This window comes from Chroicocephalus ridibundus, chromosome Z, assembly GCF_963924245.1.
Source record: "Chroicocephalus ridibundus chromosome Z, bChrRid1.1, whole genome shotgun sequence".
Lineage (NCBI taxonomy): Eukaryota > Metazoa > Chordata > Aves > Charadriiformes > Laridae > Chroicocephalus > Chroicocephalus ridibundus.
The window spans coordinates 71,801,758-71,821,668 of record NC_086316.1 but is presented as its reverse complement, the minus strand read 5'-3'; the positions used below and the strand labels follow the sequence as shown (position 1 = coordinate 71,821,668).

At 40.2% G+C, this 19,911-nt stretch overlaps 1 protein-coding gene across 8 annotated transcripts in view; it reads right to left on the bottom strand.

The window, feature by feature from the left end:
• FYB1 (FYN binding protein 1) overlaps window positions 1–19,479 on the bottom strand; it is a 67,609-nt gene extending 48,130 nt beyond the window's left edge. For 7 of the 8 annotated variants that reach the window (XM_063320951.1, XM_063320950.1, XM_063320954.1 and 4 more), the window contains exon 1: window positions 19,379–19,479. In XM_063320951.1, the coding sequence (XP_063177021.1) occupies window positions 19,379–19,381 (3 nt within the window). In that variant the 5' untranslated portion in view covers window positions 19,382–19,479. Of the gene's footprint in view, window positions 1–941; window positions 1,073–19,378 lie in introns of those variants that run through there. The other variant, XM_063320952.1, reaches the window with a different exon arrangement.
• Between the last annotated feature and the right edge of the window lie 432 nt (window positions 19,480–19,911).

The window sequence follows — 19,911 nt, the reverse complement described above, 5'->3', positions numbered from 1 at the left end:
CTTTGTTACATGTCTATGTCAAAAATCAGAAAAACTATCAACCATTGGCAACTCAGTCTTCAACAACAGAAGCCTGGCAGCTTTAATTTTCCACCAAGAACTTCCATCCAATAAAAAACAGACTAACTAATATCCCTTTCTGAAAAAGAATTGTTTGTTTGTTTTTTTTTTTTAACATGGCTTTATATAAGCACAGTTTCATGATACTTAATAATTTGGGATTTTAAAATTATTTTTCTCATATGCTAATCAACAGTTTTCAGAATAATGTAAATTTTCTTTTGAGTTTGCCCAGAAATGAAACAGACAGATCCCTCTTCACTCAGAACCCTATTTATATATAGTGTATACAGGGACTGTCTTATGAACGTCTTTGATTTTACTCTGGTGATGCCACTAAAGCTAATGTAACATCTCTGACTCTCAAAGAAGAAAAACTTGAGTTCCTGCCACTGAAAAGTTCCTACCCTTATTTCTAGAATTTCAAGACCCCATATGATTTTAAAGGAAATTTTGTGCAGTACCATTCTGACTCCCCGCTGCGAAGAAAAATATTTTCCATGGCCATGCAAAGTACATACACTGACATCTCAATCCAGATTGTTATATATTAAAAAATACCCCACCCACAAATCAACCACCCCAAAATAATGCTAGAAAATAATACTAGAAAATAATTGCCTTTAAGTTTTTAAGATTTAAAATGCAAGACTAACTTAAATTAGGACTGCTTTTAGTAAAATTCCACGGAACCAAACACAAAACACTGAGAGAGAAAAGTCCATTTCATCACGTTGGTGTCTTTTCAGCTCCATAACTTAAGTAAAATATACAATTAAAATTTCCAGTTATATGAAGTTATATGTAATACCTTGTGCTGATTCTATTTCTGCTGGAACTTTGCATGTTTATTTCTAAGACAAACACATACAAAAATTTACCTGGACTCCCCAAAGCTCTCCAATATTTTGATACAGGCAGAAAAACTGTCTCCCTCAATGAGACAATCCACGGGTGTATCACCTTAACAGCCTGGTCTATTTGCTAAGAGGAGTTCTGCTTCTCAGCAAGGGTTTGCATAAGAATGCTGCTTGTGGGTTTCATTATCATGATCAGGCTCTCCTCAGGATATTAGGCAAGAAGTGGTGGGGGAAAAGGGAACTAAATGCGTTCCGACTGTTTGGCTGCTGTCATGCGCAGTATTTACCATGTGATATCTAAAAGTATTGCTTTTACCCTATATTGTGGAGTCCTGTGAAGCTATATTGGTGCATAAAAGCTTGAGTCTTTACAGAATAATAGCTAATCAAACGTGTGTGGTAATTACAAGTGTAGACAAGAGTGGACCAACCTTTTGCGCCATCAAGTCTAGTCCCCTGCTACCATCAAGAACCACTGCATACATTCCCACTCATCAGCTGTCAGCTAACATCTTGGCTTGCTCCCACCTTTACCAGCAGGATCTCAAGAGATTTGCTGGTCAGTTGTTTAAAGCTTTTGCTATGTGGAAATATTTTTTTAAAATAACTATAATCATACATTTCTTTTGCCCTTCTGCCTGTGAGTTCATTACAGAAATCAAAGACTTTGAAAGATGGTACAGGGTAGGAAAACCGATATTGAGAAAACAAGCTTCACAAGAAATTCTAAACCTGTATTTGTGCTGAAGGTAAACCATGAAGGCGGAACCGTCTACTAAACACAGCTCAGTGAAGTTGCTGGAGCTCTGGATGGGGACGAGATTCCAGAATAAAAATTGTGTGTCTTTGAGCTTCATGCAAGGTTGTTTGACTCTTCCTCATTGTCTATCACTTCTCCTTCTGCACAACTTTCTTCATATTTTTCGAAACATTTTTGGGTGTCAAAATAAAGCATTGGAGGTGCGTGATACTTCCAGCTGAATTTTACAAAAGCTTGTATCTTAGCTAGTTCAGAAGCTTAGTAGAGTGCTGGATGGATCTTTTTTGAGTTAAAAACACTGCCACATGCTTTATATTTGCCACTTGCCAATGGTACCAATGGTAACTTTTTTTTTTTGTTTTACATAACACTGCTTTTTTTTTTAGTGGAAGAAATGCAGTTTTTTTATGCTATTCTGCTAAACACTGTTTTATTTATAAAATCATGTTTATTTGTGAAAATAAGCAATCATCACTGATGGTGAAGCATTTATTATTAATATTAAGGCAGATTAGACTTTATGACTGTTGCTATTTTATCTGGCAGTCTCTATGACTGTTTTGAGGTGCTAACTGTAGCAATATAGTCATTTTGCAGGGGAAAACAACACTGCAAGTGTTTGTGCACAGTATCAGAGCTAACAAATCATGCAATGATCAAAGAACAACCTCATCTTTGCAACTCGGAATGCTAGACAGTTCCTGTCATCTTCTCTTTCATCCAATACACAGAAATAAATATATCCCTAACTGATAGAATGCTGCTGAGAATATAAATTGCAACAAACACAATGAAAATAACCATTTATGCTGTGAAATTGCTGTGAAAGTTGCCCATCTGCAATGCCTATCATATGCTTCATTTTACACGTGCAGGTGCAACAGCTTCCTGGGTCATCTTTGCTTCTCCACTTATTTCTGAGAAGGGTGTTTGTGAGTGATTGGGGGAATTAGCTATTTTTAGGTGAATAAAGAATCTGAAGGAATTAATATTTTGAGGAACAGGGCCCGCAAGCCTGAAAGCAGCTTATAGATATTTTGCCTTTTTTATTTTTCAGAAAAACAACAGCAGCAGCAACAAAATCACAAGATTATATTCAAACAAGACAAGAACATCAGTAATGATAATGACTTCTTACACAAAAGCATGCCATTCCAGACTCTGTATAGGCCAAAACCAGCATCTAAATCCCACCATAGCAAAGGTGTGATACTGTTCCCATGTGTAACTTTTATGACTGCAGCCTTTAGGTATTTTTTTTTATCAGAATCAGAGCCTTTATTCAACTTTCTGTTTCCATGAACCTTTGGGAAAAGTGTCTGCTTAGGAATTAAATTTGTCAAAAATAGAGGAAAGAAAAAAGGGGAGAAAACGACCCTCCCTGAGTTTCTCTGCTATAGGTGCTAGTCCATCTTTTTAAGGTATCTTTCATCTACTGATGTTGTCCTGTGCTCTGAAATGGTTTGAAAGGTCAGGCACTCCCATCTGAACACCTCTGGCTTTCCAATTCAATGGTCACAAAGAATATCATAGTCAGGATCTTGATACCTCCGCTGCTATGTCACTACTATTGTTGAAGTGACATGATACAAAATAAAAATGTCTTTTTTTCTTTCCATGTTGTTTTTAACCTACTTCGTTTCACTGATCTTAGTCTATTACAGGATCCCAAAACAGGCGAGACAGCATGACAGAATGGCTCGGGCAGGTAATCCTTAAACCATGTATATGTAGGGGGAAAAAAATAGTGCACAGGAGAGCATCTTCAGACAGGTGCATTAATATCTTTAAAGCAAGTTTGACAATCTCCTTCCTAAGTCAGAATAGTGTTGCTCTGTTTATGTGTAACATACCACACATGGAGTTGTGTTCCATGTATGGAGTGCTCAGCAACAGAAAGTCAACGTTAGACCGGTTTTTCACTGAGACTTCCTGCCTCTTCCTCACTCTCATAGGACGTTTGCCTCCTAGTGGCAGACTAGGAGCAGCAGCAGAAATGATGTATTTTGCCGTTGATAATCTCTTTGTATGTATTTACGCAATCTGATCTCGTGCTGCTCCTGGGGGATAACATTTCAAGTACGTGAACCCCGTCAGAGGGCAAGGAAAAGACTTAGCAGTTCTGCTTAGCAATTCTGCAGAGTCAGGAGCTCTGGGGAAAAGTGCCACCCCACCACCACAGCGATCGTGTTACAGCATAATTTTGGAAAATATCTGGTTTTCAGTAGAAACTTGATATTCCTGAACACTGGCAGGAGCTTCTGCCAGTGCTGTCTACAACTACCTGAAAGGAGGGTGTAGAGAGGTGGGGGTCAGTTTCTTCTGAAACAAGCAATAGGACAAGAGGAAATGGCCTGAAGTTGCACAAGGGGAGGTTTAGACTGGATATTAGGAAAAATTTTTACACTGAAAGGGTTATCAAGCATTGGAACAGGCTGCCCAGGGAAGTTGGTTGAGGCACCATCCCTGGAGTTATTTAAAAGATGGGTAGACACAGTGCTTAGACATCTAGTTTTTGTCAGAGTTAGGTTGATGGTTGAACTAGATGATCTGAAAGGTCCCTTCCAACCTAGGCACTTCTATGATTCTATGCTATGAGAATGCACGTTTCTTGTAGTGTCAGCCTATGTTATCTTAGTGTCTGCAGACAGGGCTAGACTTCCTGAAAAATGTGCTGTTGCATTTCCATTGGGTTGCCATTTGAAGGTGGTTTTAGTATTTCTGACAGAATTTGATGTGGTCATGAGCGAATTAGCAGGATTCTCTTGTGTTTATGTGCACGGTCATGCTTACAGGAGCAACTGGGCTTTACGGATACTCTTTGTGGACACATACTACACAGGATTCCTTGAAAGCTCCTCAGTCCATACTGTGGCTCTTTTAAATTGTCATAATTCAATCCCTATAATCTTATACCCGTTAACTATTATTACTGTATTTATATTTGTCTGAATAAGGAGTACAGAAATCTGTTTCCACTATTTATATTTTTCTATATTAGAGAAAAGTTAAAATGACAAATTCAAGAAAGAAGTCAAATGAGGCTGGCAGAGTCTTCCTACCCTGACTGTGCTTTGTGAAGGACATTTTTCTGTCATGGAGGAAAGCTCAGCATAATCCAGAGCATCACAGTCAGGTGTATGTTAAGCTCCTGGTTTTCTGCTTGTGTGTATGGACTGTAATAAATCACTCCTTCCAGAGCATGGTCCTTCCTGTGTACATCTAAAGCTGAGGCAAAGGCCATACAAAACAATCTTACATGCAAAAAGCGAAAAGACTTTCTTTTTTGTGACTTGACCTTAGAAGCACTGTGTTGGCTCAAATCTTAAGCAATTCTTCTTTGAATACAAAGCTTGTGTTCAGGTATTAACTGTCATATTCCCACAAATTACTCACCTCCACCGCCCTGCACTCCCTGCCCCATGCTCTGTCCCCGGGGTGTCCCTCAGTGCCCCCGCTGTGTCACCGGCTCTGCCCTTCCCATTTTGCTGCAAAGCTCACTCATGCAGGGGGCTCAGATTAAGTGGCTTTTGAATTAGGCTTTTTTTTTGCCCAGCAAACGGTGTGGGTTTTGCTGATGTCGGTGCTCCTGGGTTCAGCAGCAGGAGCTGATGGGGAATTGAAAGCAGTGTAGTGGCAGAAAATGCTCCAGATGGACCAAATGTGAACGCCAGGCCTTCACTAAACCCTCCACAGGCACCAGAAAACCCTTCTGAAAGTTCAGATCTCACCATGGTGGTCAAGAGCCCTGATGCACACAGACAGAGCCCTGTGAAGCATAGGCTGAGAGGACTCACGGAGCACCATCACCCCTCACATCCCACAGCTTGTACCTCATTAAGGGCCACAGCCGATCACCAGTGGTAGCTTGATGAGATGATTTGATGAGCTAAATCACAGGTGATGTGCATGTAGCTATCACAGCTGAGTTTGCAGGAGTGTCCTGGCCTGAGGTAACGGCGTTGTGTAGAGGACCTGGTGGGCATCTTGGTAAGGCAGGCAGTCTGTCAGTCTGTCTGTCTGGGAAGTTTCTAGAAGCTGTGCATGGGTGAAAATCAGTAGAGACTGGGGTGAGAGGGAGGATGGAGGAGCATGGGAGGGTGAATGGGAGCTGGGCACAAGCAATTGTGTGGAGAAAGGAGCTCTGGCAGCGGGGGAGTGTGGGTAGCCTTTTGCCTGTCCTCATGATGTTGTTCTCCCTCAGCCCTGCTCCCCCGTGTCCCTCGGCAGTGGCCGTGTCTGTGTCCTGCCTTCCTCACCATCAGCCCATGGGGCCCTGACTCACTCTGTGCTTCCCTGCTGGGGCTCAGCCTGTCATGGAGGGACCCAGGGCTGGCTGGAGCCGGTGCAAGCCTGAGAGCAAGGGGGCAGCCATCTTAGCAGCTGCTGTCACCAGGGAGAGCAGGGGAGAAGAGAGGGAGCCTGCACTGGGGGAAGGGGAGACTGGGTGGGAAGAGAGTGAGGAAACAGCTTTCTCAAGGAAGAAGTCACTTCAGTTACCTCTCCTTATACCCTCGTGTAAATAGTTGGGCAGGGGATTATCCACTGGCTGGGCTTCCCCCTCGGCATCCCCCCAGCTGCGGATACTAGGAGGAAGTGGAAAAGCAAGAGGAACAGACAGCTTTAGCAAAACACCCCTGACTTCCCTTTCTCCACAACACATTCTTCTCTGCCTGGGAGGCAAAAAATTGTGCAAGAACATGCAAATACCTTGACAGGAATTGTGCAAACCCTGTGGCAGGGAGAGAGGGATCTCTCTGGACACCCCATGCTTTCACACTCAAACTTAACAACCTCCTTTCCTGCCCTCTCGTATGTTAAACCCCCAGCAGCTCTTCGGTTCTCATCTGTTTTTAGTTCAGAGAAGCAAAAAATAAACCGATATTTCCTAAAAAGTGTCCCAGCTCCAGGCAAGGTCCTGCTCTCACTCTTTGCCCTTCTGCACAAGCTTATGGGGGCACAGAGCTCTGGCAGCTGATGTTTGTGCCTCTTCAGGTATCATATAGCTCTGTTATCATGAGCTTTCTCTGGGAAGTGGGTAGCAAAGGGCCTTTACCTTTCAAAATCTCCTCCTTAAACCTCTGAAGAAAAGGTTTCAGGTGAGAGCCATTTAGGCTCTGTTAATGTCCTATGATTTCTTTCCAACAGCTCTTCAGTCTTTTCCTTTTAATAAGTTGAAGATCAGACCTACATTTGGTAGCTACTGCCTGAATCATACCAGAGGTGATCAGGCTGCTTTTGCTTTAAAAAGATGTTTGCTTAGAAGAAATAATCAATTCAAAACCAGATTTTCATGGTCCATTTTGCTAAGTCAAGCAATCCCTGATGAAGTTAAGACAAAAATGAATTTTAATGAAATGCAATTGTCATCTTTCTGTACTTTATATGCTCTCAAGAAAATATCTGTCATGGGTAGGGCTAAATTTGAAAACATCTGAAACAGAGAAAATGAAGGCTCAAGGTAAATTCTCAGTTGCCATGAATCTTTCACCATTCTGACCCTGCATCCTTTCGCAGTGTGTGTGTGATAAATAGTATTATTTAGTATAATTGCAGCTAATAATTTTAGAGTCTCTTCTCATGGTCTTGAATTTTAACTTTTTAGTTAAAATATATGCTGTATTACAATTATTTTTATATTCTAAAACACGAAGGGGGAAAGGCCAAATTAAAAAAAAAAAAAATCAGTGCTTTACAGTTTAACCTGATTTATAGAGTAGAAATTTTATCTATGTTGTAATACCACCTTCTTGGCTTATTTTTCCAAGTCAGTTTTCCCAGGCAGTCACACAGCTAAGGAGTATGTATTTTTGTCTGTATATCATTAGCAGGTTTCAGAAAATAGATAATTACTTTCTCATGCAAGTCTTGTTGACTCTCGGAAGAGCTGGATAAGGAAGGAAAACTCTCTTCTTTCCAGGCTGGAGCTCCTTTGCTTTTGCTCTTGTGCTAGGAATAATACAAGTGCACCAAATACCATATTCACCTGGGTGAGGCACCATGTAACACTGAGATCTCTGATATCATTTTGTAATGTCTCTTTTTTTAACTAATATACTGCTTTGCACTGGGGGGTGTTTACAAAAATCTCTACTATGTCCTTAACCTTTTAATGGCAAACTTCTCAACAGATGAGAAATGTATACAACATGAACTAATTTTAGCAAGGCTTCACAATTTCAAGTACAATTAATACAGATTCAGATATTTGTGTCTATCTCCTACAAAGTTTTTTCAGTTTCTTGCTCTTTGCATTCAGAAATTGAAAAATACTGCTGATTCTAGTAGATCCAGCTAATTTGCAAAGGCCAGAAAGGGAAAGATGCTAAGCATTTTCATGCATTTTGTCCTTCAAAAGCATTTGATGACCTCTCTGTAGATTCTCTGCTCTCACAGTTCATAAGCAGTGCAAACACACACAGAGCAGGTGATGAAAAGTGATGTGTGCTATTAGCAGTTTGTGAACTACTTCAAAATGAGATCCATCACTGAGGGTTGGACCAGATGATCTTCTGAGGTCCCTTCCAACCTGGCCTGTTCTATGATTCTGTGATAGCAGTGACTCTCGGTTTTGTTTGCAGTTGGTTCTGTTGGAATGCTTCCTCCTCCACACCTGAACTGCAGGATAAAGTGCCTCCATGCACGTAATTAGCGTGCTTATCACTTGGCTGAAGAGAACCTTCACACAGGCAGTTACTGCCCACCAGCTGATCAGCCATTATTTGCTGGACTCTGTGGATGGACCACCAGCTCCCTGTTTCTTGGTCTGCTCCATGAGTTCAGTCAGTGCAGAGATTCTGAGAGCTGGCTGAGAGTGCAGGATTGAGGTCAAAGCAGTGAAACAGGAGTCTGTGACAGGATGCAGTAAAGTTTTTTTTGGTAGACATAAAGCTGTGTTTTAACGAGGTAGGGAACAGATTGGGATCCCAGTTTGTGTGTGGTGTCAGGTGGGAGGATGAGGATGTAAAATAAGGGTCTGGATTGTGGAAGAGAAAATCTGTGATAGAAGAGTGGGGGAAGGAAGGCAAGGGCACATTTCACGTCCAGCTGCTGCCACTGTGCAAACAGTTTAGGAATCCCCCATGTAGGCCTGACATGCATTCTTTCTTGCTGCAGACCCATTCTACTTATTTATAAATCATCGTTCACCCATTTGCCACACATCCTATGCACCGTTTCTGCAACTCCTCCTGTAAGTCAACAGTTTAACCACATCAGTGGAAAATTCACAATAGAAAAAATGAGCCTATGCTGTCATGGTGTTCAGGCACCCCAACTGGTTGTACATTCTGAGAAAGTAATACATTCTCAGTGTTGATATGGAGCATGGGACACCTAAAAATTACAATTTAAAAATATTTCCCTAAAAGGCTAGAAGCATGCGTAACGACCTGTACTATTTTTCGCTGCAGTATATAAAGGTGCCTCACCCACCTCCCCTCAGGTTTGCTTCTATGGAACTTGAAGTCTGTTCTCTATCATGTGCCATTGAAAAAATACAGATTAACAATACTCAAGGGAAGGAAAGAAAATGAGAGAAAAGAAAAGGGACTGGGGCATGGGAGAGGTCATCCAGATTATTTCACTGGTTGAGGTTACAGGGCACAGCATTTGTACCATCAATACAAAGAAACACAGGATTAGAGTAACTGTGTTAGAGGAGTGGTTGGGTGAGGAGTCCCTAAACTGCTGTTGCAGTGGAGGAAAAGGAAGGTAGGAACACACCCTTTGAACATATCTTTGGGACAGCTTGGCTGGTTAGAGTGGAACAGGCAACATAGAAACGTAGAGTAATTTCTGTGCTACACATGGGCAGAATCTTTCTTGTTCCCACCTTCTAACCACTGCCACACTGCAAGGTCTCCCATATGAACCTTTTGTTCTTTTTTTATACTTTTCTTCCTGGACAATCTGACCAGTCGCAGAACTGGTCAAACATCAAAATCGCTTTCATGTAAGCAATCTCACATTCTTTAGTGTGAATTTTCTTGTGTGAGCAACACATTTGCAAGGATTGTCAGACATGAAATCAGACATCTGGAAAAATGTTCAATCCAGAATATTAAAGTTTAATTAAAAATAAACGCAGCCCTTTATATGATTTCTTAGTTTAGTACAATTCCTGACATCAGTAACAAAGACAATGATGTGGCCTCAATAAAAACAAAGAGCATGCTCCCACAGCATAAACATTTCAAAACACAAAATAACTTCAGAAATGTTCCCATGGGAGTCTTAATCAAAGACAATGACGTTTAAAAATGAAAATCCAGTTTAATCCAAACATCTTTAAAAAGAATGTTTCAACAAAAATTTTCCTAAGCTCTTCTGTCTAGGATTTGCATAATGCCTAACATCCTTTCTATGGCCTGATCCTTTAGGACTTTTAAAAAAGTTTATTTTGACTTATCAACAAATTTTGGTCCCTGATCCCGTACCAGGTGATATCAGGTTGGTCACAAAGCCTGTTGGCTTTAAAGTAACTGGTTAAACTGTGATATAAACCCATAAACAAAAGAAATTAAAGTTAGGTTAAATAAGAATGCATTCATCTGTGTCTCTGACAATCACAGCAGAAAACCAGGATCAGTTTCCCAACTGCTGAGAGTCCTTTTGTAAAGTCAGCTTAGGCAGAGATGTACACAAGCCCCGTATTCTGAAGCCTTGCTGGTACACGCAGAGTTTCTGGTTCTGTACCTTGCTGGTACACGCAGAGAAGAATACTTCTTCCTTCCTGCCCTACTCTCCTGTCTTTTGCCAAGGCTCATTTTTCTCTAACTTCACTTTTCCTCCTTTTATCCCATACTTGGAATAAGACGCCTGGGAAACCTGAGAGGTAAGTGGGCCATGCATCCCCTTTGCCATCATACACCTGCCCTACTGCCAGATGGATCTCACACTTCAGCTACTGCGCAGAAGGGAACCCTAATTCATGCAGCACTTTCTCTATACAACTACCGTGTGCGTATGTTTTCCATGGTGTCATTCCCGGGTGCTTGCACAACAGTGACCTCTAATGGAGGAGCCACTCCCATTACAAATCATAGCCTTGGAGCATAATTTAGATAGGGAGGGACCTCTGGAAGTCATCTTGTCCAACTGTCTGCTCAGAGCAGGGCCAACATCCCTAGATTGCTCAGAGCATTCTTCAGTTGGGTTTTGACTATTTGGATTGTGGTTGTTGCTGTTATGTGTGCTCAGTGCCTGCCTGCTGCCTTACCTAAAAGGCAGAGAAGTTAAAGCTGGTTTCTTAACTTTATTAATGCAAATTCAGTTACTTACCCAGCCTATTATTTGCAGGCACTTGCATCTGCTGTTTATAGGGTATGTACGAATGAGAAGGGGAGATTTAACAGGGTCTCTCAATTTTGCTGTCTCCTCACAGAGGCTTCAGGCCATGACAGATTATGGAGGCATCATATACCAGCCTTTCTGCTCCAAGGGCTAAAGTGTATGGGGAAAATAAAATTTTCCATTTTGTTGTTGTGCAGGGTCATACTGCCATATTTGTTGCTAAATTGAAAGGTAAGGCCAGTCTGCTGGGTCGGCATCCATTAAAGAATGGGCCATTGAGTAGATCATCAATTGCACAGGATACTTTTATTGTGGGGAACAGGACAGCTACTGACTGTGGTGGGTAGAAGAGTAGCAGGAAGAAGAAGGGCAGCAGTAGTTGGCTAAGGGAGGTCCATGTATTGACTGTTTGTTCTTATGGGCTAGTGCATAAATTTGAGTCCTAGCAACTGCTCTTAGAGGCTGAAGAAAAGAGATTTGATTGAAAACTCATGTCATGTAAGCAAACATTCCGATCAATGGAAACTTAGTGGTGGAATAATGAATGAATTAGAGACTGAGGCCCAAAAAGGATCAAGTGGGACCAGTCGTAGAGACAGGACCACTGGGGGATAAACTGCAGGACCTGTAAACACTTTACGACATAAAAAGGGATTGTCAAAAGGATTTGGAAAATAGTTAAAAAAATTACTAAGGGATGGAGCAGGTCAATGGTTTTGGCTAAATTGTTGTTTTGAGAGGCTTTATACAGGAGAAGTAAGTGAGAGCCTGGGGACATGATTTCCAAATATTTTTCTTCTCTGAGGAGAATAAGAAAACCAATCTCCCTATGATTCATCTTTAGAATCAAAATGGAGATGCCCTCAGAGGTTTAGGGAAGGGTCATGGTATTGTAGAGGTTGTGACACTTCTCCAAAACTTTGTTACACAAGTGACTAATGGGAAGAAAAGCTGTTAGAGATGCGACAGCAGAAGTGAAAGGAGCACCCAGTTATAGTTGCAAATCCAAGTTGAACAAGATCCTCTGATCCCCACTTTTTCTGTGAAAATGTAAGCACCCCCCAATGGTTAAAAAAAGTATTTTGCCAATATTTATGGATTGAATTTGGCAAATTTCTTATGTATCCAATTTTTAAGGATGTGTGATAAATTGTTCTCATGAATTTTCCACACCTTTCAGTGATGACATGACAAGTTGGGGGCCATTGTTCACAACTTCAGTGCAAGAACATGGGAGAGGCTTTCTTTTTGTACATTCCTGTGTAATTTTTCTGTTCTTAATTTTCTGTGTACTCCCAACTTTTGCATTGAGTGATACTGCTGAAGGCAGCTGCTATTTTGGTTCATTTCAGATTTTTCCTGTTAAGAGTCCTGAACTCTGATGGAGAATTGCTTTTATTCCTTTTTAGTTTGTTGGGTTCTCTTAATTAGAATACAAAACAGTATGAATGTTCTCTTCGTAAGAAAAAATAGCTAAAAAACATGACTTTTTACTGAAATGGACCCATGAATCCCGTCAGGTTCTTAATCCCAGACTGTTGATTCAAGTAGAGATGACTTACTGATAAATATTAAAACTTTGTACTTACAACTTACAATAACAACAAAAAAATGCATCTTTAGATATCCTTGTGTTATTTGTCTTAATCAGGAGACATTCACAATATGCTTACATGAGGCAGGTCTGGAATAAATGACTAAATAATATCAATAAAAATATTCAAATGGGAATCTGTTATGAAAAGAAAAAGGATATTAGGGCAAATGTTGCTAATTCCCACCTTTGACTGTGACTGTGGAGAAAGGCAATAGCTTTAAGAAATGGTGACCAAACATATTTTTAAGAAAAGGAACCAAGTTGTGGAAGCTTCCTCTTGAAAGCAAAGTGTTCCAGTGTTTTTTTTTCCAATTCCTTCAAACAACTTTCGTGCTTTTAAAAAAGCAGATATCTTAGCAGCACTGGAGTAAGATTGCTGTGAGCCCTGCAATAACTTGTGTAACCTATTCTTTGTTAAAGTAGGAGAAGCTGACACATAAAATCCAACATTTTTCATGTTATAGTTCAGGTGGCACAGAGAAAGATTGGGGTAATTTTGTGTCTTAGAGTGAAATAAATAAACATAGTATGTTCTGTTTGAGCTTCAGATTTACATTTGTTTATGAATGTTATTTATCTTTGTCTAATTTACATACTTAACACATTTTCCTATCTTAGCTTCCCCCTGGCCCAGGAACAGGAAAAACACTAAGGGATGAAAGTCATATGAAGGTTCAGCAAAGGTATAGTTCTGTATTTTAGGAGTCTGTGCAAGTCTGTGTTTTACCCAGGTTGCAAAGTACAGGGGTGGAGAATGTTGGAGTTCATTCCACTCTTAAATAACTCTTAAATAGGCCAAGATGTTGCCTGATTCCCGTCTGAGTGGGCTGAGCACAGACACGGCTGCATGTAGCAAGTCCTGGCTTGCCAGTCAGTTTTCATTAATGACACCATGGGGCTCTCATTCACACATTGCAGTAATATCATGGGCCTCTCAATTGGCAGTAAGACACTGTAGAATAACTAAGATGCCAGAGTTTGGGGCATTCTGGGTGCAGTGCCAATCTAGAAGCATCACTGGGCATTATGTATGCACAGAGCATAACTGTCATTGAGCACTGTGGTCCATTGCTTGCTTATCCTTACCGTCACAATATTTTCCCTGCTGTCTTATACAGTGAGCAGAAAAGCATTTTTGGATTTCATTGGGACAGATGTTCATTTATAATGGTTTTTGAAAGTAGCCTAAAGATCAGGGAGAAAAATTCTCTCTTGGTGTTTCTCTACTTCTTATGCTCCACTTCAGCTTGACAGACGGAAAATTGTGCCTGACTCACAAAGACAATAGTATCCTGAACATTGTATTATTTTAGCCCTGCACAAATCAATTTCAAAATCTGCTGTGTTCCTAGTTATACAACACAGTTGGATCTGCTGGTCTTCTGTGCCTATCTGAAGCCCAGTGAGCTCAGTGATCTTTGCAGGAAGGAAGAGGTCCCTTCACACAGGGTTGCTTGTGAGAATGACCCTTCTGAGTGTGGTTAGACCTTCAGCCTGACATATAATCAACTGTCATGTGTTCCTGTGCAGAATCAGTAGGACTCCATTGATACACAAAAGTTGGCTGTAAAATACTACACTGAAAGACAAGGGCTTTCTTTTATTTTTTTTTGTCTGGTGAAACTAATGGTCTTAAAATGTGTTGTGATGACCTTATATCCTTCATATCCCTGTTTCTGCCCATGCCAGAGGAGAAATAGAGGCATCCCTGTGCTTGGAGAAATGGAGTCCTTTCGTTTTAAAAATGGTCAGGCACTCTTTACTTTCATTTACTTGTACATAGTTTACAGAAAACACAGCCCAAAGTTTGTGAAACCCACAGCTCTTGTGAGAGTTCCCCAAACACCAAACCAAAGGTGATTAATGGGTGATGGTAGAATTTTCCATCTCTGTTTTGATGGTTATTTGCTTTGGGTGAAAGTTGTGAGGATTCTTCAGTTCAGAAAAGGGTAAAGCATCTCTCTAGCCTAGTAATTACAGCACTCACTTAGAAGTGGGTAGAACCAATTTCAATGCACTGCTCCAAACGCTGCTTAGGTTTTTTTATGACATGACCAGAGATACCTCTTTCCAACATGTCTGCTTTGGTCACTGAACAATTGAACCATTGACATGAAGGTGATGCAGCAGTCCTTTCTAAATGGGCCTGCAAAATCTGATGAGATGGAAAAGATTACCTCATTTGTGAACCTGATGGAATGAGGCAGAAGCCCTTTTAAATGGGGAATGACGTACTGATGGTATGCTACAATTTTAAAATCTAATGTAGAGCAGAGGCTGCATTAGAACGGCATTCTTAAACACACAAAATTTTACGCTGCTCCTTATGGAGGTGTTCAAATCCTTGGCTGTCTATCTTATAATGGATTTTTTTTTCAGTCTAGGCCTTTCCTGCAATATAAGGGGAAAGACAGAGATTCTTAGAAACCAGCATCTCAGCTGGGCCACTTAACTTGGGCAAGTGAGTTAGCCCTGGAAAAGTATGTAAGAAAAGGCAAGTTCAACTGACTGAAGGCTGATATGCTCTTCCATGCTGTGCTGGATGTAGATGTAGAAACCTCTCCTCTTTAGAAGAATTTCTCCATTCCTTGTGTTTCACGAAAATGTTGTCCCAAGTCCTAGTCAATGTTACATCTCCAGTTAATGGAGATTATGATCTGGTATAACTCCTTGTGTATCTCTAAATAGGTTTGCATTCTGCAGTGTGGACATTCCCTTAAGGCATGCAGAGTTAAGTGGCAGATGAATATCATCTTTGAAAATTCTTCCTAAATGGTGGATCTATGGCCAGCAGGTCGAGCGAGGTGATTCTGCCCCTCTACTCTGCTCTGGTGAGACCCCACCTGCAGGACTGCATCCAGCACTGGGGTCCTCAGCACAAGAAGGACATGGACCTGTTGGAACAGGTCCAGTGGAGGGCCACGAAGATGATCAGAGGGCTGGAGCACCTATGCTGCGAGGACAGGCTGAGAGAGTTGGGGTTGTTCAGCCTGGAGAAGAGAAGGCTCCGGGAAGACCTTATACCAGCCTTCCAGTGCCTGAAGGGGGCCTACAGGAAGGATGTGGAGGGACTCTTTATGTGGAGGGAGTGTAATGATAGGACACAGGGTAATGGCTTCAAACTGAAAGAGGGTAGATTTAGATTGGCTATCAGTAAGAAATTCTTTACTGTGAGGGTGGTGAGGCACCGGAACAGGTTGCCCAGAGAAGCTGTGGATGCCCCATCCCTGGAGGTGTTCAAGACCAGGCTGGATGGCGCTTTGAGCAGCCTGGTCTAGTGGGAGGTGTCCCTGCCCAGGGCAGGGGGGTTAGAACTAGATGATCTTTATGGTCCCTTCCAACCCAAACCATTCTGTGATTCTATGATTCTGTGATCTAGGTGTCTAAATGATCGGCATAGGTGCTGAAGGAGGCACATTTCAGGACTAGACTAACAGACTTAGTTGACAAGGGCAACATTTAAAATGCTATTAGATAAATTTTACCCAAAAACATTGCAGTAACTAATCTTAGCAAGCATATCAAGAAACAAATACCCGTAGCTCTGAGATAACCTTTAATATATTTCTCACTCCTCTCTGTCACTTTGTACACCATAATCCTGTGTAAGGATAAGTGCCTTATTCCACTTTTGGCTGTGCATACTTAGGCCCTCTCTTTCAAAAGAATAAGCCAAGGAGGCACTTCCTTCATTAAAGAACAGATGGAGAGGGTTGTGAGTACCTTCCTGGCAGTTAGGAGTATGGGTTTCAGTGTCAGCTCCCAGAATTGCCATATAATGTACAATGTAAAAAGTTGTGAATAGGAAGAAGCTTTTTCTGAACATCCATTAAAGGAGATCATGTCACTAAATGTCCATGTTTTTTGTGTGACAAAAATTTGATCCCAAAGGATTAATGTATTTTGACTATCCTGGAAGAAGAAAAAACCCTTTCCAAGACGAATGCTACAGAAAAAAACACTGAGTCCTGACTGAGTTATTTCAGGGCAAGTTACGGTAATGTAGCTGTTCCCCGGGAATTGCCTGCATGGAGACTTTTTGTCTTTAGTCAAATAAGGTGAATGACAGAGTCTGACACAATTTAAATGTGAAGTTAGTAACACTGATGAGGCAACGTGCATGCCTTCCAAACTGAGACACTGGGAAAATATGCTGCACCTCACTTTTTAACTGCTGTTCTAGCTCTATCTGGATGTTACGACTAAATGGATCCCAGCAGTTCTCCTTGTTTTTCTGGGTGTTCTTTAAGTTCTTTAAGTTCTTTTCTTTTCCTTTATTAAAAAAAAAAAAACCAAAACAAAAACCAAACAAACCAAACCAAAACAAACACCAAATGGTAGATCCAAATAGATGAACCAAGTTCCTTGGTTGGCCGTATCTGCATCAGAAGATTTATCTGAATTGTCATGTCTCAAAAGTTCTTTTGCTTGTTATAGTATATCTGAGAATTACCAGTATCACTGCAAGAAGACAGGCATACTAAGAGCTATTTCTCTAGGTCAGAAATCAACACAGCTTGTCTTGGCTTGAAGCCAAAGCAAAATGCAGCCTTTTTCCTTTGTGTTCATCAGCTTCAATCTCACATGAAGCTACACATGCCTAGCAGCTATAATTGTAGTTCTGGTATTTTTTCATCTGATATTGTATCTAGGTGTTTTGGTTTAAACTTGGCTCTGTTATGATGGTCGTAAATGAAATACTGAATTCTATGTTTTGGTCCTCATTTGGATTTTGGGATTCCGCAGATCTAGCTCTGTTCCTTCCATCTCTTCCTGTATGCACTAAAACCAGAGCCAGTCTCGTATAGATTATACCCAATCTCATGTTCAAAACATTCATTGGCTTTTTTGGTACAATTAAGTTTGTCTTCCCAACCATTCCAACCTCTATCTGCTGTAAAAATACCAGAAAACAAACTTCCCTATATTAGTTGTCACTCCACCTTCTTCAGTTACTTGTTTTTCTCTCCTTCTAAAATTTTTTCCCCTCTTCTCATATTGCTATGATATTAATTTCCACCTGTACAACATCAAAGCAAAGACCAAAGATTGTGATTTGCTTCCTTGGTGAGGGTTCTGGGTTGCCTGTGATGTGAAGATGAAAGCACTCCTTTCCCCATAGTGATATATAACATTGTCAAGGAAATACAGTAAGCGTATGAATTCATGGTTTGCATTACTTTGAATTGTCACTCATATTTGGATTCAGAGAAAACAACCTGGAGCTTTGGAAAGACTTAAACAAAAAAGTGAAACTGATAATTGTTGTTTATTTTCAAACTGCTTTGGGCAACAGCAGAAGTTCTGTGTTCAGCAGAAGTTCATGTTCAATGTATTTGCATATTTACATAGTTTCTAAATAAACCCTTTCGTGAAAGCAGAATCATTCTAGAAGAGTATTTGTGTGTTTATCTTGTAAGTTTTAATGTAGATTTTTGCAAATACAAAGGCTCCATGTATATTTGGGCCCCTGAATGACTAACTCAAGTAAAAGAATCTCTGTGGCAACGAGAAATCAGCAGGCAAGGGCTCAACGAGATGCTAGTTTGGTAGAACCTTTGGCCCTATTCAGATCCCGTTCATCCATATGTGAATCCAGAGTAAGTCGAGTGACTTGAATTAAATTATTTGTGTAAACAAAAGTAGTATTTCGCTCTTTAGTACTTTATTCTACACAGTGGGATTACAACAGAAATAAATAGAATAAGAAATATTTGTTTTATATTTTAAATATAAAAAATATTACTTATGTAAACACTTTGAGGCCATTGCTTCAGATTCAGGAAGAATTTGATTGTTGCGTAAAACAGAAGCAAACTCAACTAAAACCCTCCAAACTTTGTGAAGCATCGTTAAATGTGAACGGTGTTCTGCATTCAATCCTATTTCACGTTACCATTTTCCAAGTGCTTCTTGCAATGGGCAAAGTTAGACCTTTTCCCCCATGAAGATATTGAATTCTGTAGTTTGGTTCCTCTCTAAGTTTCATGAGATACCTTTTTTTCCCTTGAAACAGTATTGACAGCTTCAAATGAAGAATACCTCTTTAGTAATACTACTGTCAGGGTAGTATGGGCATATGTGCCATGATAAAAGTATACAAGCTACTCCAGGAGTTCAAAATTACTTCCCAGAACACATATGGCCTGAAAAGCTATTCAGATTTCACACTTTTCAACATTTATTTGTAAAATCACTTCTCTTGAAATTATTGATTTGAATTATTAATTAAATACTTATAAAAACCAGACACCTATATGGAGTATGGTATTTTAAGGAAACTGTCTTTTTAAGGAAACAAATTCTACAGATTAGTGAAAAAAACCCAACTACGCTGAAGATTTACACATAAAGGCATAAATCTTCAGTGGAGTTTTTTCCCTTTTTTTTTCAGTTACAAAGTACTTCTGAATCAAAATAAGATCGTGCAATTGCATTATGGAAATCTAATTAAAAGTCTTGACCCATTTCCATTTCTTGTTTGGTGTCACATTGACACTTGACTGTGGAATTCCTCTAGATACACAAATTAATTTGTCGTCTTAGCCTTGAAAGAAGCTGTTTTCTCTTCCTTAATTTTGAACGCCCGAATCAGTAAGGCACATACGAACCAGTTCACATGATGAAGGAGCTAAAAAACCTAAAAAGTTTCTTCATGCCCTCAAAAGCAGGAAGTCAGCTACAAGGAACTGAATTGAAACTATTAGAAATACATGTAAAGTTTTACAGTCACAACCACAGCAGTTTTAGTACTAAATCTTATGTGTCCATGTAATAAAAAGTAAATGAATAGAGCTCTGTACTTACCATAGTTTCAGGCTCTCTGTCTCCACAAGTCTGCTAAAGATTATGAACTGTACCAGAGAGAGTCAAAAATGTTCTTTGTCCTTCACTGTGCACTTCCTTTTTTGAAAGTGTATGTGGTCTGTCCAGCCTTCACAGGAACAGATATCAGCAAAATCCTTGTTTTGCATATTATCAGGGACCTAACAGAATTTTTAACAGCATTTGTTTGGGATACACTGCACCACTGTGAAGGACGAATGACGGTGAATGAGCATTCATTTATTTTATGACCTCCAAGATTATAATGAAAAACAAGTCTATGCTGCTGAGAAAATTATATAGTTATGTTTTCAGTAACCTTTGCCTGAATTAAAGAGGCAAATATATATATTTTTTTGTCTTTCATACTTGGGGTTCCTCAATTTTTGTATATTCAGGCTTCACTACTAGCTTCATGCATGTCTCCTTCTGGTTCGGTTTCTCATGGATGTTTAAAATTTTCTTACTCCAATAAGCTGAACTATACTTCTGTCAATTAACCTTTGACTATTCAG